The sequence below is a fragment of the Rhipicephalus sanguineus genome, chromosome 11 (assembly GCF_013339695.2).
Source record: "Rhipicephalus sanguineus isolate Rsan-2018 chromosome 11, BIME_Rsan_1.4, whole genome shotgun sequence".
Taxonomy (NCBI): domain Eukaryota; kingdom Metazoa; phylum Arthropoda; class Arachnida; order Ixodida; family Ixodidae; genus Rhipicephalus; species Rhipicephalus sanguineus.
In genome coordinates, this window is record NC_051186.1 from 21211044 (window position 1) to 21236506 (window position 25463).

A 25463-nucleotide genomic window follows, 5' to 3' on the forward strand; every position below is an offset into this window, starting at 1 on the left:
AGTTCTGCAAGGTGGAGGAAGGGTTATGAGAGGGCAAGCACAAGGATTGATTGGCCCTCACGCTGGCATACTGGTTAGCTCATTGGGCAGAGTGACCACCTGGTAAAGGGTTCGATCCCTGAACTAGGAAGCTTTACTTTTCGAGAAATTCATGCAGATTTCCCTGTGTGATACGAAACTGGTCATTGCCTATTTTTCCTTTCAGCATGCACTACACAAAACCAGTTAGTTGATGCTGTTGCTATCTGCCTGGTTCATAGGAGAGTTGTTCTTTCCCTTTAGCTGCAAAGCGAGAACCTCAGCAAGATGATCCCAGACATTGCCATGGCGACGGCGACCCTCGAGCACTTGGACCTGGCCGAGTCTGAGAAGGACGAGTATGGCTGTGAGGCTGACGACTTGTCGCCTGTGCACATGCTTGTCTGACCACGGCCACAACGGCGGCACATCAGCCTGCAGCAGCTTGTGCAGCCTTGTGAGCAACGGTCGTCATCTAAGCCGTCATATGTGTTCAACCCTGTGTCTCGTGACGACAGCTTTGAGGGAGAACTGCAGATGTCGTGGCGTGTCGGGGACAGCTTTTCTTCGCTGGGGCGTCGTCCAGTGCAGAGACCATGGTTCGCCTCTGGTGACCCCAAGAGACACTGACCCGGTTCTTATTGCTCTGCTATTTATTTATGATTCAGTCTTCCATGGCTCTGTGGTGGATGCAGTGGCACCTTGGGGATTGACACTCTGTCGTGTTACGTAAGCAATGTTGGCACACAACTGGGGCTCAAGCTTGAATATATGCTGTACAAACTTGTCTTAGAGCTGTCACCTTTAGAGCAATTTCTTTGATATGCGAGATTATTTAACACATATGCCTTTGAATACTACAAGCTGCATAGCAACAGGATTAGTCAATAAATTCATGCCTTGAGTGCAACTGTGTACGTACTTGTGGGGTCAAAATTGCTTTCCAAGAGCTTACTGCAGGATCTGCAAGTGCCTAGATTTTATGATTTTTTAGGCATTTTTTATTTTGATATTTTGTAAATGTATTTTAAACTGGTATTTTTCGTTGCGATATTTTTATTTATGTGAATGTGAGGTAGCTAGAAAATCTGGTCGTCTGATGGAAAGATTTATGACAGCCGAGCCTCATGTTTTAACAGGAAAATACCTTCATTGTATTTGACACTGATGTTTGCAGCGTCCTCTTCTGGATGCCTGTCGATACGTTTTACGGTAACAACAATAAATTATGCTCATGCGCCTTGCACCATCATAATAAATGACCTGGCACACTGGCTGCTGCTGGGCCAGTGTTTATGTTTCTGACCCAAGAGGAACTATGAACTTCTTGGTAGCCTCCTCACTACTCTTTGATTACAGTACATAGCTGGAATTCGGCAACTGAAATTTGTTTGAGGCTGCCGTGTTTGCAGCATTTTGTATGCATTGTGTGACAATTCGGTTGCTTCTATACGATTACTTCTTGGCTGTGCTCGTCCAAATAATCGCACAACTCTGAAAAAGGTCACACTTTTGCCGCAAGGGCGAAGAGCTTCGAATTGGGATGTTATACGAAGTCGGACCTGGTGATACTGGACAAAAAGTGGCTGCTGCAGCGACCTTGGTGCTTGAGCGCAAAGTAAGTGATGAGCCCATTTGATCAACTGCATCTGGCATCCCTCCTTTGTGCAAAGGAAACATGCCAGCTGTGTTTCATCTCTACTTCAGCCGCATTTGTTGGCAGCACTCACGCGCTTTCACTCGCGCATAGAACATAGAGTGTTATTGATTTGATCTTTATACAGACGGCGACAGCAAAAATGCGCCTCGAGTGTCCACATAGTAATTGCTGTTGACACTTGTGCTGCTGCCAGAATACACAATTTCAGCGACATTCAAGCATGCTTTCCGGTAACCATTATCATGTTCCATCCCACATTTTCAGCTTTGCTATGGCAGGACCTCATTTTATGTACAGCATGACCAGCCAAATTTTGCATAATTTGTTACATCTCATCATATCACCGTATGTGGCAATGGAAAAATCATTCTGCTCGATTGCCGGTGAGCTTTGGCTGTTGGGCTGTCCTGAACACTTAGAGTGTGCAATACCAACGATGGTTAGCAATGTCTGCCTCCTTTTCCTGTGTTTGTCGTTTTGGTGCCACTGAGCCAACATTTCATATATTGTATGCTTCACAGAGAGTCCTAAGATACTGTACCGACATTTGGAAGAATTTATTTTGGCCTTCCACTGTTTAATGAAATTGATGTGAAAATTTTAAAAGAATTTGTGTATCACATTTACGGTCCTGCAACTCTTTTATCAAAACATAAATTGCCGTCACAAAGTGATGCTTCACTCTCTTCTGTACCGTATCATTTTTCTATAATTCTGGGAAATGTAGCTCTTCCATGTAAGTCCTGAAACATGCTGAAAGAGTTTGCAGATTTGTGATGTAGGTTTCTGATGCCACTGTGAACTTGAGAACGCTATTTTCTTTCTATCTGATTCAGCAATTTTTGATAGATTACAGGCCCCAAGTCAGAATTCTGCTTCAAATGGTCATTGTACTATCACATTATCCCCTAATCACAATAAATTTTATCCCAATAAGTTCAGTGCCAGCCTAATTAGAGTGCATATCGCTTGTGACATAATCGGGAGACCAGATTTGTCCTCAAGCAAGAAGAATGAAATGCTCAGATAATTAGTAAACTTCACATAGCAGAGTGTTGCTTAAGATAAGACCTGGGATTCCCTTATTTACCCAATATTTTCTGCAGGATGTTGTAGTATGGCAGACTTGTTTTAAAGGGAGCATAAAGCATTCATCCTACTGATCTATCGCTGCAACTGAGAGGGGGCTACACCCATAAACCAACACATCATGGCATGCAGGGCAACAGATGTGTTGCCTTGGACGTGCCCAGCAAAGGTGCTGCTGTTTTCTTGTAGTATCGGCAATTCCTTCATTAGCACGATAAAAAGGAGCAGCCAGCTACTCAGGCACACATAAAAAGACGTGATGTATTTCTAACTCTTGCAATCACATCCTGTTTTTAGCATGGCCTTTGAAATTGGCTTCTGTTACTCGAGTGAATTGTCTCTGCGAGATCATTTTGTCACCACTCTGGGTTGTCGCACTGCTGTATGGTTCAATTGCGACATTGAAAAATTCAAATACAAATTTTCTGCTTCACCAAATGTGCCGAAATACTGTCAGCCTGGTGTGGGATGTTTATAGGCCATTATGCAATGCATAATTAAAGCTCTAAACTTTGGTGTCATGGCCACTTTAATCAACACATCTTGTTGGCACTTATTACTGTACTGTTAGTCGTGTTGTGCTGTGCAACTGCATTTTCTGCGTGCAATGTGCAAGAGGTCTCGTCTTGGGATTGATTTACTGTTTGATTAATGGACATCCAGAAACAACTCTGGAGCAATGAGCTATAATTTCAAACACTTCTTTAAAGGGGCCCCATAACTCCTTTTCAAGTAATCACCATGTTCTAGGAGCCTCCGAAATCTCTTTTTTACTTTCTGTCAACTATAATAGTAGTTGCAGGAATTTGCTCCAAGTGGAAACGAGGAGGCATTACGAAGAAGTGCCCGAGCATGTCATTAGAAAAAAAATCCACATCTTTTGTGCTATACTCTTTTAGTGATAGACACAACTAATTAAGCCAAGGAAAGGGACATTATTTGTGGTTTCTTCACTGTAGTGTAATGATTCTCACTTCAATTGAAGTGGACGGAGAATCACCCTGTCGGTACGATCCGAACCTACAACCTTCAAATGATGCCCTCTGGCAATAGAAGAGTGTTCCACAATTGCCGCCCAGCTATTAAGAACATATAATTACCCTAGAAAAAAATGAACGAGGGAGTGCCCTCCGTCGTAGCCCAAATGCACTGACAGGGTGATTTTTCGTCCACTTTAATTCCTTTCCGTTTAAGTGAGAATCATTACACTGCAGTTAAGTGTCCCCTATGCTCCCCTTGGCTTAAATGTCTGTCGGTTTCATTAGTTGTGTAAAATACAGAAAACGGGCCCCTCGGACGTATCCCGTTCTTTCATACTGTCACGGTGTCGTGACATCGATGAAGACAGCAGTCGGCGTGTTCAAGATGAAACTCTTTATTTGGCCGAACTTGTAGCCGGGAAATAAAAACTCAAACTACAGCAATACACACTGTACACTGATAGCGGCTGATAGCGGTGAACAGAGCGTCGGCCGTTGAAAACTGCACATGGCTGGGACGCGCCGTCTTTTATACATCACGCATCGAACTTTCCAGTCTTATCACTGGTGGTTGCGCAAGCTCTGGAATAATCTAGACTATTCACGTCCTGCGCGTAATCTTAACAAAGTGATTTACTACAATCGCGAAGCTTCTTGAACACTGCGGCGCAGTCAGCGTCGAGCGTTGCTACCTGTCCTTGCAGGTCAAACCCGAATAGTACATCAAAATAAAACAAGAAGCAGGCATGGCAATGCCTCCCTCTGAAAAAGCATCGTCCCGCTGCGTAAAACAGAACATGGAAGTAAAAAAATATGCATGTAACTCGAAAGAACAACAATGAAGCAAGCAAAAGCAGAGTCCTCAGGTTCCTCACCGCGCAAAACATAGCTTGAGGCGCACGACGTGAACGACTTCAGGTCGTGCACTGCATCGCTGAGAGTTTGTGATGGCGTCCGGAACAACCTCGTAGTCCAGTGCACCGAGACGTCGTAGCACCTTGTATGGCCCGAAGTATTGCTGAAGAAGCTTTTCACTGAGTCCTCGCCGACGTATCGGCGTCCAGACCCAAACACAGTCGCCGGGCTGGTATTCCACGAAGCGTCGTCGAAGATTGTAACGGCGGCTGTCGGTCACCTCCCAATTCTTGATGCGTTGGTGGGCGAGCTGTTGGGCTTCTTCGGCTCGCTGAAGGTAAAAAGTGACGCCGAGGTTTTCTTCGTTAGGGACGTTGGGTAACATTGCGTCGAGCGTCGTTGCCGGGTTCCTTCCGTAGACCAACTTGTAGGGTGTCATCTGCATCATTTCTTGCACAGCCGAGTTGTATGCGAAGGTCACGTACAGAAGGATGGCATCTCAGGTCTTGTGTTCGACGTCGACGTACATGGTCAGCATGTCGGCAATGGTCTTATTTAGGCGCTCGGTGAGGCCATTGGTCTGTGGGTGGTAGGCGGTTGTCCGGCGGTGGCTTGTCTGGCTGTATCTCAGAATCGCCTCAGTTAGGTCTGCAGTAAAAGCGGTACCTCTGTTCATGATGAGGACCTCTGGGGCGCCATGACATAAGACGATGTTCTCAATGAAGAACTTGGCTACCTCGGCAGCACTGCCTTTGGGCAGGGCCCATGTTTCGGCGTGCGAGTCAGGTAGTCGGTAGCTACGACGATCCACTTATTACCGCAAGTTAATGTTGGGAACGGCTCCAGGAGGTCCATCCCGATCTGCTGGAATGGTCGCCGAGGTGGCTCGATCGGCTGAAGAAAGCCTGCTGGTCTTATTGGCGGTGTCTTGTGTCGCTGACAGTCTCCGCATGTCCTTATGTAGCTGATGACGTCGGCAGCAATGCGCGGCCAGTAGTACTTTTCCTGTATTCTCGCCAGCGTTCTGGAAACACCAAGGTGTCCTGCTGATGGGTCGTCGTGCAGGGCCTGGAGGACTTCTTGGAACAATGCTGAAGGCACCACGAGAAGGTACTTGGCTCGAAGTGGTGAGAAGTTATTTTGGAGAATGCCGCTGCGTAAGAAAAACGACGCCAGTGCTCGCTTGAATACTTTCGGAATGACGGTGGTCTTGCCCTCGACGTATTTCATAAGGCCTCTAAGTTCGAGGTCGGATCGCTGTTGTTCAGCAAAGTCGTCAGCACTTATGGTTCCCAAGAAGTAATCATCCTGGTCATCTTGCGGCGGTGGGTCCATGGGGGCACGAGACAGGCAGTCAGCGTCACAGTGTTTTCTTCTGGACTTGTAAACGACAGTAATGTCGAATTCTTGAAGTCTCAAGCTCCATCGTGCGAGACGACTTGAAGGTCCTTCAAGTTAGCTAGCCAGCACAAGGCCTGCTGGTCACTCACAACTTTGAAGGGCTTGCTGTAGAGGTAGGGGCGAAACTTTGACATAGCCCAGATGATGGAAAGGCACTCCTTCTCTGTTGTGGAATAGTTGGCTTCTGCCTTGGATAGCGACCGGCTGGCGTAACTGATAACCCTTTCCAGTCCATCAGTCCTTTGCACAAGGACGGCACCGGGTCCTACGCTGCTTGCGTCTGTGTGTATTTCCGTATCGGCGTATTCGTCAAAGTGCACAAGTATTGGAGGGGCATCTGCAGGCGTCGTTTGAACTCTTGAAATGCTTGAACTTGCGTCATTTCTCACGTGAATTCCACATCGCTTTTCGTGAGGTGAGATAGGGGGCCGGCGATCCATCAAGATCCCTTGAAGAAACGTCTGTAATAGGCGCACAAGCCGAGAAATCGGCATATGGCCTTCTTTTCGGTGGGCGGCGAGAAGGCAGCAATGGCAGCGGTTTCCCGTGGGTCTGGGTGAACTCCAGACCTGCTAATGACATGGCCCGAGAACAAGAATTTGTCGTACGTGAAGCGCCACTTTTCTGGCTTTAGGGTGAGTCCGGGGGTCTTTATTGCTTGAAGTACAGCTTCAAGGCACCGGAGCTGTTCGTCAAAGTTTGAAGCAAACACAACAACATCATCCAAGTGCGCAAGGCGCATCTGCCACTTCAGTCCAGCCAGCACGGTGTCCATAACACGCTGGAACGTTGCAGGTGCTGAGCAAAGACCAAAGGGCATTACCTTGAACTCGAAGAGGCCGTCTGGTGTTATGAAGGCAGTTTTGTCTCGGTCTCTCTCGTCGACTTCGATTTGCCAGTAGCCGGTCTTGAGGTCCATCGACGAAAAGTACCTCGCATTGTAGAGTTGGTCCAGGGTATCGTCTATCCCTGGGAGAGGGTAGATGTCCTTCTTCGTGATCTTGTTCAGGCGGCGATAATCGACACAGAAGCGTAGGGTTCCGTCTTTCTTCTTCACTAACACCACGGGCGACGCCCACGGACTCTTCGAAGGCTGGACGATGTCGTCATGTAGCATTTCGTCGACATGTTTCCTTATGGCCTCGCATTCTCGCGTTGAAGCTCGTTACGGGCTCTGGCAGAGTGGCCTGGCACTTTCCTCTGTTATGATGCGGTGTTTTGGGACTGGGGTCTGCCGAATTCTTGATGACGACAAAAAGCAGTCCTCGTATTGCAGGAGCAGGGTTCTGAGCTGCTCTTGCTTATGCTTCGGAAGGCTCGGATTGACAACGAAAGCTGGTTGAGGAGCTCGGTTCGTCGGAGTTGATTCGGTAGAATCGGTGAGGGCGAAAGCACTAGTGGCTTGCACAATTTCTTCCATGTAGGCAACTGTCGTGCCTTCGTTCACGTGCTTGTACTCGTTGCTGAAATTCGTGACTACCACTATTGCTTTCCCTCCACGTAGCTCGGCTATTCCTCTTGCAACGCAAACCTCGAGGTTGATCAACAAGTGCTGGTCTCCTTCATCGATGCCTTTAAGGTTTGCTGATATTTGAGTGCCGACGGAAATGACGCTGGTGTGAGGGGGGAGCGTGACATGGTCTTCCAGCACATTCAAGGCGTGCTTCCCTGGTGGTGTGTGTGGTGGTAATCCTTTTTCTGTAGGTAGTGTTATCGACTTGGATCTCAGGTCGATGACTGCACCATGTAAGCTTAAGAAGTTCATACCAAGGATGACATCTTTCGAGCAAAGCTGTAGCACTACGAAACCTCCAGCGGTCTGAACTTCGGGGCCTTTCCAAGCAGTCCTGACTTTCTTCAACTTCACGGCGAACGGCCCACTGATGACGGAATAGTCGGCTTCAGTACCTACGAGAGCGGTGATGTTGTGGCCGTCGAGAACGTCGAGGTCGCTAGTTCGTCGCCTTGCGTTCCGGTTAGGTCGCGGCGTCGGATCACGGCTACGTCAGTTTGCTCCGCTGCTTCCACGTTGCGTCGTCAGGTCTACCTCAGGCCTCGAAGTTTCGATGTCAGGGATCCGTTCGGCTTGCGGCGTGTTCTTTAAATTTTGTCGCGGCGGTGGATGATCTTCGGTATTTCGTCGTACAGCAACCGCACCTCCGTCAGTTGCTGCCCTTAGTTTCCCGGATACAGGCTAGGTGACTGGCCCCGGGTTGGGCCAGTGTGTATGGTCGGCGTTGGGGAGAGACGTGGCGGCCTGGCGATGGCGATCGGGAAGGTCCTTGGGGTGTCCACTGCGCTCCTGCGAGGTAGTCGGCGATGTAACGTGATTGCTGACCCTGCTGTGGACGCGGCGCGTCAATGGCGAACCTATGCAGTCCCATCTGTCGTTACTGGCAGCGGCGGTGGGTGTGGCTAAAGCCCCTCCATCGCGTTTGCTGCCACTCGGAAAACACATGGAGGGGTTTAGGTGTGGCCAGCTTCTCCGCAATGGTAGCAGAGTGGGCGGTGGTTGGGGGCGCGCCAAATGTCTGTCTTCCTTGGGGTGTAGTGCTGGGTGTAGTGTGTAGCAGCAGAGCTCAAAGCTTGAGGCTGCGGCGGTGCTTGCTGAGGAACACCCAGTGACTGTTGAATTTCCTCCCTCACAATGTCAGCAAAGTCACTTGAGGCTGCGGAAAATGTCCAAGCTTTCGCAGCTAACTCTTCTCGCACTATTGATTGGATCAGTTTGCACAAATTGTCAGAGCCGAGGGCGTGAACAGCTGTGCTGTCTTGGATTGAGCGGCGATTGTACTGCCCAGTGCGCATTTCTAGAGCCTTCTCAATCGTCGTTGCCTCTGACAGGAATTCCTGGACGGTCTTGGGTGGGTTCTGCATCAGCCCAGCGAAGAGCTCCTGCTTGACTCCTCGCATGAGAAGGCGAACTTTCTTCTCTTCGGGCATGGTAGGGTCTGCATGGCGGAACAGCCTGGTCATCTCTTCCGTACATGTGGAGCACCACGTTTTCGTTCGGCATCTGCACGCGGGTCTCGAGCAGAGCCTCAGCCCTCTCTTTGCGGACAATGCTCGTGAATGTGGCGAGGAACCTGGCGCGAAAAATGTCCCACGTTGTCAGGCTTCACTCTTGGTTCTCGAACCTGGTCCGAGCGGCATCTTCCAAAGCGAAATAGGCACTGCTGTAGCTTCTTCGCTGGTCCAGGCATTGAAAACGGCAACTCGGTCGTAGGCTTCGAGCCAGCATTCCGGGTCTTCGAATGACGATCCGCGGAAAGTTGGTGGCTCCTAATTGGGATGCCGGAGAAGGATCGGTGCAGGCATACTGTGGCTGTCATCGTCGCTGTGGTCGAGGTCAGGTTCTTGGTTTGCCGGGTCTTTTCAGGTAGAGGCCCGCACTCTGGCGGTAGACCTTGTTGCCTGCGGCTTGCTCACTGCTCGACGTTGGCGTTGATGTATTGTTTGCTACTTGGGCTGGGTTCACGGCTTGACGGGCGCCCGGAACATGGAAGAACAGCCCCTCCACCAGATTTCATGCTGTCGTGACGTCGACGAAGACAGCAGTCGGCGTGTTCAAGATGAAATTCTTTATTTGGCCGAACTTGTGGCCGGGAAATGAAAATTCAAAATACAGCAATACACACTGTACACTGATAGCGGCTGATAGCGGTGAACAGAACGTCGGCTGTAAAAAACTGCTCATGGCTGGGACGCGGTGTCGTTTATACATCATGCATCGAACTTTCCAGTTTTATCACTGGTGGTCGCGCAAGCTCTGGAATAATCTAGACTATTCGCGTCCTGCACGCATAGGTCGGCAAACTCACTCATGAGTCGACTCACTCAGACTCAGATCGAGCCGTGAGTCTGAGTCTGAGTGAGTCCGGGTGAGTAATATTTCGGTGAGCTTGAGTCCGAGTGAGTCCGGTTAAGTAAAATCTTAGTGAGTCTGAGTCCGAGTGAGTCCGGTTGAGGAAAATTTTGGTGAGTCTGAGTCCGAATGAGCCCTAAGCGCAAAATATATTTCTTGAGTGAGTCTGAGTGAGCTGCACACTTATTTGCCGACTTATGGTCCTATCTACACAACTTCAGCATCACTATCAGCCCGATGTCCGCTCACGTTTACACTCTTGTCGACTTATACATAATTCAAAGCACTAGCGTTCGTACGCCAGCTCAATATTTATTAACAAGGGCGTGAGTAACGGAGAGGGGGGGGTAGCAGATAGACCTTACCTCCCCCCACCCCCCCCCCCCCGCAAACTCTCTCACAGGAAGTTCTTGATAAAAATATGTCGTGTGAGGCACCTCTTTGAATAAAAATGTCCTTACTGGAGTGCAACCACTGATAACTCCTATTTGAAGGTACGAGATCAAAAGGCGCCAAGTAGAGCACCATTTACGCAAGATATTGGTGTTAAAAAGCATTGATTCCATGGTCGAAAAAGACGATTATACGCTAACGGACTCATGAGTCGACTCACTCAGACTCACTCAGACTCAGATAGAGCCGTGAGTCTGAGTCTGAGTGAGTCCGAGGGAGTAATATTTTGGTGAGTTTGAGTCTGAGTGAGTCCGGATGTAAAAGATTTCAGTGAGTCTGAGTCCGAGTGAGTCCGGTTGAGGAAAATTTTGGTGAGTCTGAGTCCGAGTGAGCTCTAAGGGCAAAATATATTTCATGAGTGAGTTTGAGTGAGCTCTGCATTTTTTGCCGACCTATGCTGCACGCAATCTTAACAAAGTGATCTACTACAATCGTGAAGCTTCTCGAACACTGCGGCGCGGTCAGCGTCGAGTGTTGCTAACCATCCTTGCGGGTCAAACCCGAATACATCAAAATAAAACATACATGGCACAAGTGCAACCGTAGTGCCTAACTTTGGCCAAGCTCAGTGAGAACACACTGCATGGTTTTGTCCTGCATCATGCAATTTGACCGACGGACAGCAGGAGGTGTCAACCTCGTTCATGTGTTCCTTAAAAAAAAAAGGACACCGGAAAAAAACTTACTCTCCTGCAAAATGTACAATCCGAATTCACTAAAACATCGAGCAGTTCCGCTTGAGAACAATATTGCAAACGTTGGTGCCGGTAAGCAGTACGTAACGGGAACGTGTCTACGAGGTTGTGCTGTAGCTCGCGAGGTGCGTTGGAGAGAGCAATTGTGTTAGTAAATGTACTGGTGGTTGTGGAAACGACAATGTGCATCGGTAAGTACTGTCGTAGTGGGCGAGACAAGCGACTGACTCGGGTGTGTAATGTTTGATATTGCTATTTCAAACACTACACACGAGCATAGTAGAAATATAGTTTCAAACACTTTGCATAGGAGGAAAAGCATCAAGACCAGAAGTGCTAATCTAAGATACTTTTTTGGTGTTTTTGAAGTGAGAGACAAATTTTTATTATTGAACTCAAGACAAATAATACAAATATATTATTGATGATGTTATTGCCCCAAGCAACCACGGATATCCGCTCAGTATCCATGCAAGAGCCCAACGTCCAGTGCCAGTATGGGACATTCACTGGTCGATTGTGAATACCATAGTGGATATCCATTTTTGGAGTTGTGACGTTCATACGAGTTATAATCGATTATGGATCTTCAAAGGATATTCATGTATAGTCCACAAATCAGGGCTGGGCAAAGATACTTTGAAATTGTATCGCGACACGATACAAGATACTCGGGCAAGAAGTATTTGGGATATAGATACAAGATACTTCCGGAATTATTGTATCCGATACGATACTTGCCAACTGTATCTTACGATACTTCGATACATTTGGAAATTTGTTATTACAGATGTATATAATGAAGCAGCAAAGGCCTATGTACAAAAGTGTTTATTAGTAAATTTCTTAAGTGCGACCAACTTTATTTAATATAAAAAAATACCTGCTTGTATCACACGATTTCTGTTTTTCTTTGCTCGAGGTATATTAGTTTCATTCCGAAACGACTTATGGGGATTTGTTTGGCTATAATTAACATGACAGCTCTTCAACCGCTCCACTCTTTGAGGTTTCTGCTTGACACTTTTGTAATTGATGGGCGTCCCTGCTCCACTTGACGACCAGCTAGCGTATTGGCACCTACTTGCAAGAACGTCATTAAAAAAGCCGCCGCATGACGGCGCAAATACCATTGTACCTAGAGCTCAGCAGAGAGCCGCTCATTTAGTCATGGTCCATGCGCCGGTTTTTCGCTGGAAGCATGTTTGAGAGTGCTGCATGCCATACGGGGTAGGGCACGAGGGCAGTAACGTGGTCATATTGTTTAGGCTTTCATTAAACGCCGGAAAAAATTACGAAGCAGCATGTACGTTTCCAGAAAAAATTAGATTGGTCATTTCGGAATGCCCCCTACAACATAACGAAACGCTTTAGGCCCTAAAGTGAACATAGCAAATGTTGCATAATTCATCTTAGCTAATTAACAAAATAAGTGTGAAATAAAAATACCCTAAGGAGAGCCACATGACGGCACACCATGTGATATTCAGTTGAGGTTAACCACTGCCCTAGTAGCACGCATTGTTGCCACAACGTTGCTGCAATGTTGCCTTCCAACATTGCCACAACGTGGCTAATGTCCGCTTTTGGTAGCATTCGCGCAACATTCAAAGCAACATTGCCACAACGTTGACGAAACATTTTCACAATGCTGCTTAAAAGTTGCTGCAACGTTTAGACAACCTTTCGTAACTGAGCAACGTGGTGCAATGTTGATGAAACATTTTCGCAATGCTGCTTGTAAGTTGCTACAACATTTAGACAACCTTTAGTAACTTAGCAACGTGCAGCAATGTTGATGAAACGTTTTCGCAATGCTGCTTGAAAGTTGCTACAACATTTAGACAACCTTTAGTAACTTAGCAACTTGCAGCAACGTTGATGAAACGTTTTCGCAATGCTGCTTGAAAGCTGCCACAACATTTCGGCAGCCTTAGTGCAACTGAAGTGCGACATACAGAAACGTTGATGCAACATTCTTGCAATGCTACTTCAAAGTTTCAACAACATAACTGCAACCTTTGAGTAACGTAATTGCTACATACAGCAACATTCTCGCCGTGCTGCTTGGATGTTACTGCAACATTTGGGCAACTTTTGTGTAACTGCAACATATGCCAACATTCGGCCACATTCGCTTCAAGGCACTGGTGTGGTGTTAACGGCTCCCTTTTCATGCACGTCCCTCAACCATAGGTATCTCGATTTCGTCATGCCTATAGAAACAGCAAGTGACAGAGTGCAACCGCCAATGGCAGAGAGGACAATAAATTCCTGCATTTACATGATATGTAATGATGCTTTACATCAGTGGTCATGAAGCCAGTCTCAATTGAACAGCTGTGTTACATGCACATCTACTTGTTGCCAGTCAATGGTTACTATAGCAGTAATATTTGCCAAAAGGTGTAAACAGAACACTTTATATTAGCCTAACATATATCACTGTGCAAAAGGAAGAATTATTCCTCCATGTTTCTTATGCAATACATGCATCTCGGTGCTTGCAGTATGTTGTCGGCAATATAGTTTAAGGGCAGCAGTGAATTAATCCACTATAGCAGCGATTACAGTGAACTTCCTAGTGGCATGGACGTTCCTAGACATGGGTTAATCACTCAGAATTAACAACATGAAAAGTAATGCAAAGATTTATTACCCAGAAGAGAAAAGACGCCTAAGCTTGGTTTGAATTTCCCAGAATCAAATAACACTACAATTTTTTTCGAAGAAAATATATGCTTACATATTCTTCAATACAAATGTACCTGCCCAGAATAGCAATACAGCAGAAACATTTCCATTCATCAATGCTGATCACAATCTTTGATGAGGGGCCTATTGCGGCTAGCTGTGCGACATTTGCAATGAAAATGGCCACTAATGTCGATGAATAAATGACCCTAAATTCTTGCAATGAACGAAATCACATTGATACCTTGTACAACAGAAAAGGTAAACAAACAGAAAAAGCCAGAATATTGGCACCGATGCTGGTCTTACAGTGAAACTAGCAATATCAAGAAAAAGAAAATACTGCGTACAGTAACATTACAAAATAGTGTCAACAAACTTGGCCTCTTCAAGACATTCTAGCAGTTCTGACAAGACAAAATGTGACACAGGAATAAGTGAGCAATAATCTTGGAAGTCTGGTACCTGCGTGGCCATTCATGAAGTGTTCTTAACATTAACAAAGCTGCAAAGTCAAGCTTGACTAGATACTGTAATATTACAAAAAAAAGTGAGCAAACCTAAGAGCACTTTCACTTTCCTTTTTGAAATCTCCTAAAGAAAATGTGGCACAGGAGAAACTAAGCATCAGTCCTGCAGCACTGGTACCCATAATTATGTGGCCCCTAGTTTTAACATCGACAAAGCTGTGAAGGCAGGCTTGACTAGATACTGTAGCACTACAACATGGCATGAACAAACATAGCTGCAGGTTGCCCTTTTAAAGATAGTCCAGACAGACAAAATGTGACACAGGAGAAAGTGAGAAATAATCCTGGAGGAATAGTACCGATAACTGTGTGGTCACTTATCAAATTTTTATCATGAACAGACCTGTGAAGGCAAGGCCTGCTTGACTAGACACTGCAATATTGCAAAATGCATAAACAAACATAAGTGCAGCTTGCCCCTTTTGAGGTAACCGAGAAAGGCAAAATGTGATGCAGGAGAAAGTAAGAAATAATCTTGCAAGGCTGGCACCCGTAACAATGTGGCCCCATATCAACGTCACTCATCTGATATCAACAAAGCTGTGAAGGCACGCTTCACTAGATAAGGTAATATTACAAAACAGTATGACAAAATGTGAGTGCATCTTAGCCCCTTTTAAAGTAACCTAGAAAGACAAAATGTGACAGATGAGAATTTAAGAAATAACCTTGCAAGGCTGGTACTTATAACTATGTGGCCATTCATCAAGTGTTCTTAAAATTAACAAAGCTGCAAAGGCAGGCTTGACAAGATGCTGTAATATTACAAAATAGTGTGAATAATCCAAAGAACAACTTTCCCTTTTGAAATATCCCAAACAAAGAGTGGCACAGGAGAAATAAAGCAATAGTTCTGCGGGATTGGCACCCGCAACTATAAATCATCAAGTGTCTTAACATCAATTCTGTAACGACACGCTTGATACAACACTGAGGTATTATAATTGCACGGAACGAACAAATATCAGTGCAAGTTGCCCTTTGGAAGCTATCTTAACTCTACAAAAAAAAAAAAAAAAAACAATAGAGAGAACTGAAAGTTGAAAGAATTTAAACAACACGTGGTTTGAGATCACGTTGGTGCAGTAAGTCCTTTCTGGTGCACATTTGTAGTAGTGTGCGCACTGTACATGGTGCTGTAGTGCAAACAAGGCGACAAGATGAACAGTCAGAGAACCGCAGGTCGAATACAGGCTGGCACTGCCTCTCTGGAGAAAAAAAAAGGGCACAAACTAAATTGGTAGAATAAAGCAACAGACTTAAGTCACTTGAAGCACTTAGGTCTTGCTAATTTGCCTACAAATCTAGAACACCAATTTGGCTCAACCTGCAATTGTGTTAAAGGCCTTACGAAAACAAAAATAAAATAACACATCCTGAAACTCACGCTTATTTCTTTCCTATTGGTGGTTCTGAATAAAGCACCACAGCACCGTTAACAGTTTCAGTGGTCAAAAATGAATGCATTGCCATGCATGAGTACCGGCAAAACTTATCTTTATATTCAACGTACAAAACTAAGGGTGGCCCGCGTTAGGCAAGGTGGAAGCAGCTGATTCAGTGCCAGACGAAGAATAAAAGCCACTAACATCACGTTCGCCTGTGATTGATGCGCACGGTAAACTGAGCGCGCCGTGCAACTGCGGGCGCCGAGCAGTTGGGTCAGAAAACGGAACTTCATTCCCGCGCTCTGCTGACTCGTTCACCGAGTGATCGTCGCTGCGACAGTCGTCACTTGCATCGAAACAGCTAACGAGCTCATGACGAACATCTTCAGCTATTGTTCAACGCTTTTGCCTGTCGCCTACTTCACTCAATGCGCACTTCACCCGCTGCATTTTTCGCCCGCGAACTCCGTATAAAGCAAAGAGCCAAGGCAGGAAAAGGAGCAAACCACGGAATATTCTGCGAGTGACCACTAACCGGACAATAATTGATGTTATAATATATAAATCAACAAAAGACTTACCGTTCTTTTTCCAGCGCAGTATTCTCGTAGTCTTCATCTGAGCGCCACGAAGAGCTCAAACATCGCGCACAACTTTCTGCGGGAAACTGTTCTCGGCCATTAACGATGTCACTAACCGTAGGACTGCCGCTGATAAGCAAAGGCTCCGCTTTTTGTTTCGGTTTCACTTTTATATGCCGCTTGCCCCTGCGGCACCACTGCGCCAGAATCAACGCGTCAGTGGGATAATTTATGAAAGTGCATATTTAACACGAGGTACGTATCGTATAAATCTATTTTGAATATGCGCTGTGCACGTGTACGCGCACGCTTTCATTTCAGGCAGCAGTGCAGCAATGGCATCTTTATTTTGCGCAAGCAGCTGAGAAATCTTGTAAATTTAACTGTTCATGCCACGGAAATGATACCGGTTTTGCAGTTACAGTTGTTTTGCAGTTGCGGCGGCGATGTTCCTGCCGTGTGGTCAAATATGGGCCAACGTCTGTCAACATTTGATAACATTGTATTAACATAAAAAATGCAACGTTACCTAAACATTGGTGAACGTTGTTGAATGTTGAGCAACATCTGACAACATTGACGCAATGTTGTGAAATGTTGCACAACATTCAACAACATTCGCAACATTGTGACAACATTGCAGCAACTATTCGTGCTACTAGGGTGTTTTGTAAATATTTGGTTACATTTACGTAAAACACCCTCTGCACACACGATACAGTCGGCACTCCTAACAGCTATGACAACAGAGCATGCTGTATCATCAACTCGCATGTTAAGGTAAGATAATAGAAAACTCAGTTCTAATGAAAAATAGCATAGAACAGCTCGTGGGGACGCGAATGAGAAAAACAGAGTACTTGGTATTACGTTTCTTAAATCCGCTTCCTACCATATTTAAGTTTTCTTCTTGTAATATCCAATAGTATAACGCAAACTCAATTTCGCCATTTTGCTAAGTCGTAAGCAGAATTTTTGTTACTGTATACTCTAGGCACGCTCAGATTATTTTACATTTGTCCTTAACATCGCCATGACATAAAAGTAAACTCACATGGAATGCAGATATGTAAATAGTAGCAATGATGCAGACAGTTAAAAAAGGAGAATAAAACAGAGAACCTGTTTTAGCGGCAGGTTACAAAAGATATAATACAATAAACAGACGGGCAAAAACTATGCATAGGACTAGGTGGGATGCAAACGAAGGACAGCAAAGAGAGCACTTGTGCTAACGATTGAATTATCATTAAAAGAGCTTCTTGAATAATTCAGCAGGAAGAACAAAGATACAGTATGTCCAAATATTTTCTGTTAGGTAAATGATTGTTCTATTGCATCTAGCATCGGCACCGATAATGCAACGGTTGTTAGAATCTCACTTGCATGTAAGTCAATCTCATCGTGTGTAAGTCAAGCTAACATCCACAAGATCTTTCAAATCACTGATGTGTGAAAGCCGCGAGACGCAAAGCAGCCCCATTATTGTATTCTTGAGACTTTGCAACGATGCACCACGCAAGACAAAATTCTACAACGACAGTATAGCGACATGAGAATTTGTGGGATAGACGCCGCATGCATTGGAGTACGCGGCACGGCACAGTGGCTACGAACTGTCATGGCACCCACACAACTAAAAAATTGCAGTGGCTTAGCTCGGCTATGCCAGTATATACGTAGCGTTAGCAAAGGTTCAGCTGATTATTCTTAGCTTTCCAGATTGTCTAAGATTATTAGCCTTCTGTTGTTCATTCTTCGTACGCTGAACCGCTAATTGCCAGGCAACTACTTCGGGATCCGATGAGATAAGCTTCTCGCCTCTTCTGCGCCGTTGAGCAGCATTTGAGCTCTCCTTCTCCATGGCGTTACCCACCTGCAAACGCCAGTCAGAGGCGCTATCACGCGGCTACAGCGCAGTGTCAGACGGCGACTGCACAGCGAAGGCGAATAGCTGCGCGCGCGCCGGCGCCAATGTGTCTGCCGCGACTACGACGCCACTCCTCCCGAACGTGCAGACGAGCAGCGGCGAGTCGCGTGCGGCGGTGGCGGAGAGCGGTGAGCCAGCTGTGTGACATCACTGATCCTTGCGCATGCGCAGCACGGCTCATGAGGATCCACACGAAATCGGCTTCGGCTAAGCAAGTGTAGCTAACACTACAAAAGAAAGAAAACATCGGGAAAACAAAAGGTAGGCTGGGCGTAGACGTTCGTGCGCTTGTTTTTGTCGAGAATTGCTCGAGCGCCATTACGTGACTCTGCTCCACCAATAGGGACGCGTACACCTTATCGCCTGTGCTCCCTCGAAAACTCTGGCAGAATTATGAAAGATTTTCACTGTCGTTAGTTTTATTCAGGTTACTTAGTGGCAGCACTATCAGCTTGAGAACCGGAATTCAGGTCGGCGTTTGTTGTTTCGCACGGTGGTTTTCTACAGCAGTATCTTGTATCTTAAGATACATGATACATTATTGAATATATCGAAAATACAGATACAGATACTCATTTTGCGAGACATCACGATACAGATACAAGATACCCAAGGAGTATCTAAGATAGTATCTAAGATGCATGTATCTTCGATACTGCCCAGCCCTGCCACAAATGAACATATGTATCAGCTACATAAGCTGAAACAGCAGCTTTCTTACACATGGCAATGCGCATCGACACCAGAAAATTATTTTACTAGGTTTAGAACCCGGAAACATCATTGAGGTACCACGTACAATAAAAATATTTTCATGCATACCCCATACTGATTGAAATAAAATATTGACTTGTTCACTTGATTGTTCTATTATATGAAGTATTTGCCAGTAAACAGTTTAGTTGTATAACTGCGGCAGTCCAAATGACTGAAATAAGAACTAGTATATGCATTTTCTGCTGGCCTTCTACTTAATTTAAAAACCCTGCGCAACATTACTCAAGACCTATGAAAATGTCATTGCCTTGCATTTGCACGCAATGCCTGTGCATTGTTTTGTATTCTATTTGCATTGCTTTGTTTTGTATTTTATTTATCTGTAAATATATATAATTTACTTGCCTGAGTGCACTTGGGTATCAATTGCGTTCCTTGGTGAGTGGCTCTGAGCCCACACCCTTATGCTTTCCATCACACTTGGGCATTGTTCAGTGCTCATGTACATTGAAACTGTGCAATTTAAAGCTAAGTTATGAATGCAATTTCATGTTTAGCATCTTCAGTTCGTGTCGTATTGGTGTAAATTCAACTTTAACCCTCATATCAGGGGCAACATTACTTTTGGCGGCTACATTTGTAGCAACTAACGCCCTTAACTCGAGCAATTGTGCATAAGCAGACGTTCCGATTCCATAAATGAGTACTGATGGAGGATCTAACTGCAAACAAGTTTTTCATATTGATTTGGTTGTTACATAATGAGCTTAAAATTTTTGAGTCGAGTTTAAAAAGGTGTTTACTTAGCAGATGTATTTAGTATACTTACATGCTATGCATTAGCCTTTTTACACTCAAGAAGGAATCTGTTTATGTCCCGATACAGATCTTGACCGTTTTCTAAGCTTTGGTAGTTATGTGTTCTTGAATCTGCTTTATTTAATACAACAAATCTGGTAACTCATAGCTGTGGTAGAACAAGTGTAAGTTTTCATGAGTGAAATGCACATATGCATAAACATACCTGAAGCTTCTTCCTCATCGGCAGACTTTCCTGGAAAACAAGCTGTTTACTTTCAGCATGCGGGTACACTGTTTGAGAGAACAGTAAACAAGCGATACAATTTGTCACAAAGAAGTGGCTAGCGGAATATAGTGTTGCTTTAACTGTACAATGTTCATGCAACAGCGTATTCAAAATGCATTACTTTTTTTAAATCATTGGCGAGCGTTCAGGTTAGAGTAGAAACATGCCTGCATTGAACTTGACACATCTTTTCGAATGAAAGGCACTTTGAGTTGAGTGTTTCTTTCTTCCTTTCTTTCTTCCTTCCATTCCTTCCTTCTTTCTTTCTTTCTTGCTACCTACCTACCTACCTGCCTGCCTGCATACCTGCCTGCCTGCCTGCCTGCCTACTTACCTACCTACCAACCTACCTACCAGGCCCGTAGCCAGGAATTTTTTTTTGGGGGGCCCACTTGCTGAAAATCTTGACTTTTTGAGAAAAACACCTATTTTTATTATTTATTTTTTGTAAAAACACATACTTCACCAAAATTTCGGGGGGGGGGGGGGCGCCCCCCCCCTGGCTGCGGGCCTGCTACCTACATACCCGCGTGCCTGCCTGCCTACCTACCTACCTACCTACCTACCTACCTACCTACGTATACCTACCTACCTACCTACTTACCTACCTACCTATACCTACCTACATACCTGCCTGCCTGCCTGTTTATTTATTTATTTATTTAGTCATACTGTGAACCCTCTATTGGGGGTTGTTACAGGGAGGGCACAATGAATAACACTTCACACACATACATTTAACAACGGCCAACTAACGAACAATATCGTTGTTATCACCAGTATCAATCTAAGAATACTTGAAAATCGGATGCGTCATTTGTTTGTACAGCTTCCTCTGGCAAACTGTTCCACAAATCCATGGCATCAGGAAAAAAAAGAAACAAATCCGTTCGTATTGGTTGCACAATGAGGGTGTTCGCCGTTTCCCACGCTGCTGTTTTACACATATTTACTTATTTTTACCTTTCCCTGTAATATCTGAAAAAATAATTTCAATCCACACTTCTGTCCTCTAACTGTTCCAAATCGCATGCCTTTAACATGTCCATTGCCGTGTCTGTTCGCCTGTATATTGAACAAATAAAATGTGCAGAGATTCTGAAGAACCTTCCAATGCGGGCTCCAAACTGCGCTAGCATATTCTAGAATAGGACGTATAGAAGTTTTATATTCCAATAATTTCACCCTTCTCGTCGCTTTCAGTATTTTTTCCTTAAAAAACATAATTTTTGATATGCTGACGAGCACATGCTGTCTACATGATGAGTCCAATTTAATTTATCCGTAATTGTTACACCCAAGTACTTGAATCTAGTCACGTTATCCAGAGTTCTGTCCTCAATCTTATATTCAAACAAAAGCGTAGTTTTCTTTTTCGTTATGTGAATGTAAGTGGACTTTTTGTAATTAAGTTCCATCCCCCATTTTCTGCACCACAAACTTAGTGATTGAAGACAGCGGTTGATTTTAAGCTGGTCGTAACTTGGCAATAAATTAGACAGTGGTCTGCAAGAAGTTTAATTTTAACAGGTGATTTGACCACTGAAGCAATGTCGTTTATATATATCTGGAGCAAGAGAGGCCCTGGCACAGAGCCTTGCAGTACTCCTGAATAAACCTCTAAATTGCTCGATACATCGTTTTTAACTTTAACAGCTTGTTGACGATATAATAAGTATGCACCAACCCAATCAAGCAACTGCGTACTGATTCCTACACTGCGAAGTTTGGAAAGAAGTCTATGGTGAGATACTATATCAAATGCCTTTGCAAAATCAATACATATAACATCCATTTGCTGACTTGCATCCAGAGAAATACAAAAGTCATGAATTGTTTCAAAAAGTTGTGTAACAGTAGAAAGACCGGATCTGAAGCCATGCCAGAAAGGGCATAATATATTATTTTTTTCTAGAAAATGTCTTATATGTTTTGCTATGGGTTCAATCATTTTACAGCACACGAATGTCAGGTCTGTAGTTGTTTACTAACAATCGGTTGCCATTTTTAACTATTGGAACGACTATCGCACGCACATGTACTTAGATTTAGGTGCACGTTAAAGAACCCCAGGTGGTCTAAATTTCCGGAGCCCTCCACTACGGCGTCTCTCATAATCATATCGTGGTTTTGGGACGTTAAACCCCAGATATTATTATTATTATTGAACGACTATCGCACTGCGCCAGTCTTGGGGTAACGAGCAACAGTTCAAGGATTTTTGAAACAATAAAGTAAGGTAATAACACAACCACTCTGCATATCGTTGCAAAAAGACAGTTGGTATACCATCAGTTCTGGCAAATTTCTTTGTGTTTAACAGTAACAGGTTAAATATTCCTTCACGACTTATGCAGATTTCTTCCACTACGCATGTCAATGGAGAAGGTAACTGATACTCTTCGATATCGTCTTGGGTTTTGATGAACACTGACTGGAAATAGAGATAGAACCTGTCGGAAATTTCACTCTCCTCCTGTACGATTTCCATTCCATCTAATATCTGCTCCATTCTCTCACCTTTATCCTGGAAGAAAATCCAAAATTTTCGTGGAGAATCCTGCAGAAAGCGAGCGAGCGTTTTATTGAAAAATGTTTCCTTCGCTTCTCAGTTCTGTTTTTAAGTTCCTTTAAGTTATCTATCTATCTATCTATCTATCTATCTATCTATCTATCTATCTATCTATCTATCTATCTATCTATCTATCTCGCTCTTCGTCCAACCCCCCCCCCCTCCCCCCCGGAAATTTTCAGTTTTGCATGTGTGTACACATACAAACACACGTAGAACACACACAGCGAGTGGTTGAGTGTGAGTGAGTGAGTGAATAACTTTAATAAGTTCCTGCAGGTTTCCGGGCTGGGTTCCCGCCTAGGAGTCGGCCGAGAGACCGTGTCTCTCAGCAGCTTCCTTGGCCTGCTGGATCGCCCAGAGTTGATTGTCTAGTCCTGAGCTGAGCAGCGCGGCCCGCCAACGCACCCGAAGGTCCTCATTGGAGGCCGCGTCCCTAGTTTTGCGAATTAGTGCTGGACACTCCCAGAGAATATGCGCTAGTGTGGCCCTATTGGTGCAATACTTGCATGAGTTGTTTGTATAGGGAGTATGCACTGAAACTGAGCCGCAATGTGGCGCTGCGGTGCCCCGAGCTGGGCGCCATTTTTGCGGTTCTCGTGCAGCAGCCGACCCACGCTGGCTACTGTGTTTGCTGTGTGTACGCGCTAGGTGTTGTGTGGTGTTTCCTTGACTTCCGTGTACTTGCGTGTTTCATTAACGATAGTACGGCGTTGGAACTGTCCCCTACCACTGCGTGTTGCACGGATCTAGTAATTTGCCTGGCTGTGCAAGCGATCGCCGTGTTGCTGCAGTGAAAAGATGCTGCTCAGCGACTACGCCAAGTCGCTGTCTGATCCCGAGCGCAGGAGATACCACATCAAAGTCGCAAAATGCGGTAGCGACGACCCCTTGGCGCTTTCCGATGACCAGTTCACGAACGATGTTGGCTGCTATCCCAGCGTAGACCGTGCGGATATCAACGATTATCTTGTTCACGGGACAAGTTTCGTGACGCGGGAGCAGCTTAAGAGCTACAAATCCTTGGAGGCTCACAATTATGTCACAAGCGGCCTCGTGGAGCCACCAAGGGTGAAAACTCTTCGTGATGGCAACATCGTCGTCGTTTCAAAGGTAGGCTGTACATATTGTACCGCATGTTCCCGATTTAACGGCTTGTTCTAGGTGTCCGTAAAGTTAGTGATCGGGTGCTAAAGTGGTAAAGCTTGCTATCAGTCGCTGATATGGCGTCCAGCCCATCGCACTTTCTTGCCGCTATCACTAGATGGGCAGCCAAGTTGTCGCTGTGTTTCGCGTGTTTTTAGCGCTTGGAGCAGGGGCGGCGCCAGGATTTTGATGCTAAGGGAGGGGGGCACCGAAGACAATCGAGTTCATTCAGGGGGGCAGGGAACATATGCGTTGTGTTTTGACCATGTTTGCTCGAGGGGGCAGGCAGAAATTTAGGGGCAGCTCTAGCACCCCCCCCCCCCCCACCCCGGCGGCTCCCCTGGCTTGAAGGAGTGCTCTAAAAATCTAATCGCGCGCGCTGAACACTGATTTATCTTACTATCTGCGCAGGTCCGCCACTCACAAGCGTTTAAAGAAAAGCCGCCGCTGCCGTGGCTACTAATCAAGCCTGATGGTGAAGTTCTGTGCGCGCACTGCACGTGCATGGCTGGCCTTGGCGAGGCGTGCTCACACGTTGGAGCAGTGCTCTTTTACTTGGAGGCAGCAGTGACACGCCGGGATGGTCGATCATGCACGGATGGACAGAATGCATGGCTGCCACCGCATAGAGCTCTCCGCTTTGACGACAGCTCCGTTGTCTTCGCACACTGTTCCGATATAACTTTCGGCACGACATAGAACCCTACCCGTTGAAAGTTCTCGTCGTTGGGGCTGTTTCTTGTGCGGTTGGAGCAACCGTAAACAGCGCAGTTCACCATAGCCGATTGACGCAGCTCGACGCGCAACAACGTCCTGCGGCTTGGGCACTTTTACAAGTCCATGCAACACGCAGTGGTAGGGGACAGTTCCAACGCCGTACTATCGTTAATGAAACACACGAGTACAAGGAAGTCAAGGAAACACCACACAACACCTAGCGCGTACACACAGCAAACACAGTAGCAAGCGTGGGTCGGCTGCTGCACGAGAACCGCAAAAATGGCGCCCAGGATGGTTGGATGGATGCTATGAGCGTCCCCTTTATAACGGGGCGGTGACATGTCTGCCACCAGGCTCGAAGGCGAAAAAAAAAAAGAGAAAGAAGAAAAAAAGCTTCCTTGTTTCATGTTGTCCTAATGCCTTATCTACATTGATTAAATCTATGTTATTATACCAAAAAATATAAATTCACGGTCCATCTCTCTGCCTCTTAAGGCAGAATGACCTTATTTTCCCCCATTATTTATTTTTGTACTTTATCTCTACTTTTCTGCCACCAATACTCTAACCGTCTCTTACTTATTTCTATCGCGGACGTGTTCAGCTTTCCATTGTTGTCCCTAAAGCTCGCGGCACCGCAGCGCCACATTGCGGCTCAGTTTCAGTGCATACTCCCTTATAAGGGTAAATGTTCTTCATAATTACGGGATTAGTGTAGGTGCCTGTTTGTAATTGCCGCCATTGAACGGACTGGGCCCGGCTAAGTTTGGGGTGGGGCGGGGGGTATTCCCGTCGCTGAATTTTATAGTGTTGAGTGGCCCCTAAACAAATTTCTGGCTACACCCCTGAAGAGGTGAAAACCGCTACATTTTGCGCGCAGCTTGCGCCGCACTGGAGAGGTCACGTGAACTTTTTGTACCGCACGGCGGCTTTTCGTTGATCAACAGATGATTAGACCTTCCTCCATGATCCATGGTTTAGCTCACATTATACAGTGGTGCAGCCAGTGGTTTGAAATTTTTCCCACGCGCACAACCACACGTACGAACCAGATCAGTGGTACGAACATACATAAAAAAAAG

At 45.5% G+C, this 25463-nt stretch overlaps 2 protein-coding genes across 2 annotated transcripts in view; both read left to right on the top strand.

The window, feature by feature from the left end:
* Positions 1-3276, top strand: part of LOC119373816 (BTB/POZ domain-containing protein 7) — a 59043-nt gene extending 55767 nt beyond the window's left edge. Inside the window, exon 12 of the mRNA XM_037643879.2 lies at positions 283-3276. Within this exon, the coding sequence (XP_037499807.1) occupies positions 283-426 (144 nt within the window). The 3' untranslated portion in view covers positions 427-3276. The remainder of the gene's footprint in view (positions 1-282) is intronic.
* Positions 3277-23214: 19938 nt separating this feature from the next.
* On the top strand, positions 23215-25289 carry LOC125756386 (uncharacterized). The gene is made up of 3 exons (XM_049411077.1): positions 23215-23628; positions 24073-24146; positions 25262-25289. Exons 1-3 carry the CDS (start codon positions 23317-23319, stop codon positions 25287-25289), a joined length of 414 nt encoding a protein of 137 aa, XP_049267034.1. The 5' UTR covers positions 23215-23316.
* Positions 25290-25463: the final 174 nt, after the last annotated feature.

Bases quoted from the DNA above. Each gene is read 5' to 3' on its own strand.
- LOC125756386 (XM_049411077.1), top strand. From the start codon at position 23,317: ATGCTGCTCAGCGACTACGCCAAGTCGCTGTCTGATCCCGAGCGCAGG. The intron at 23,629-24,072 runs GTAGGCTGTACA...CTATCTGCGCAG, and splicing joins ACATCGTCGTCGTTTCAAAG to GTCCGCCACTCACAAGCGTT. The intron at 24,147-25,261 runs GTGCGCGCACTG...TTTTGCGCGCAG, and splicing joins AAGCCTGATGGTGAAGTTCT to CTTGCGCCGCACTGGAGAGG.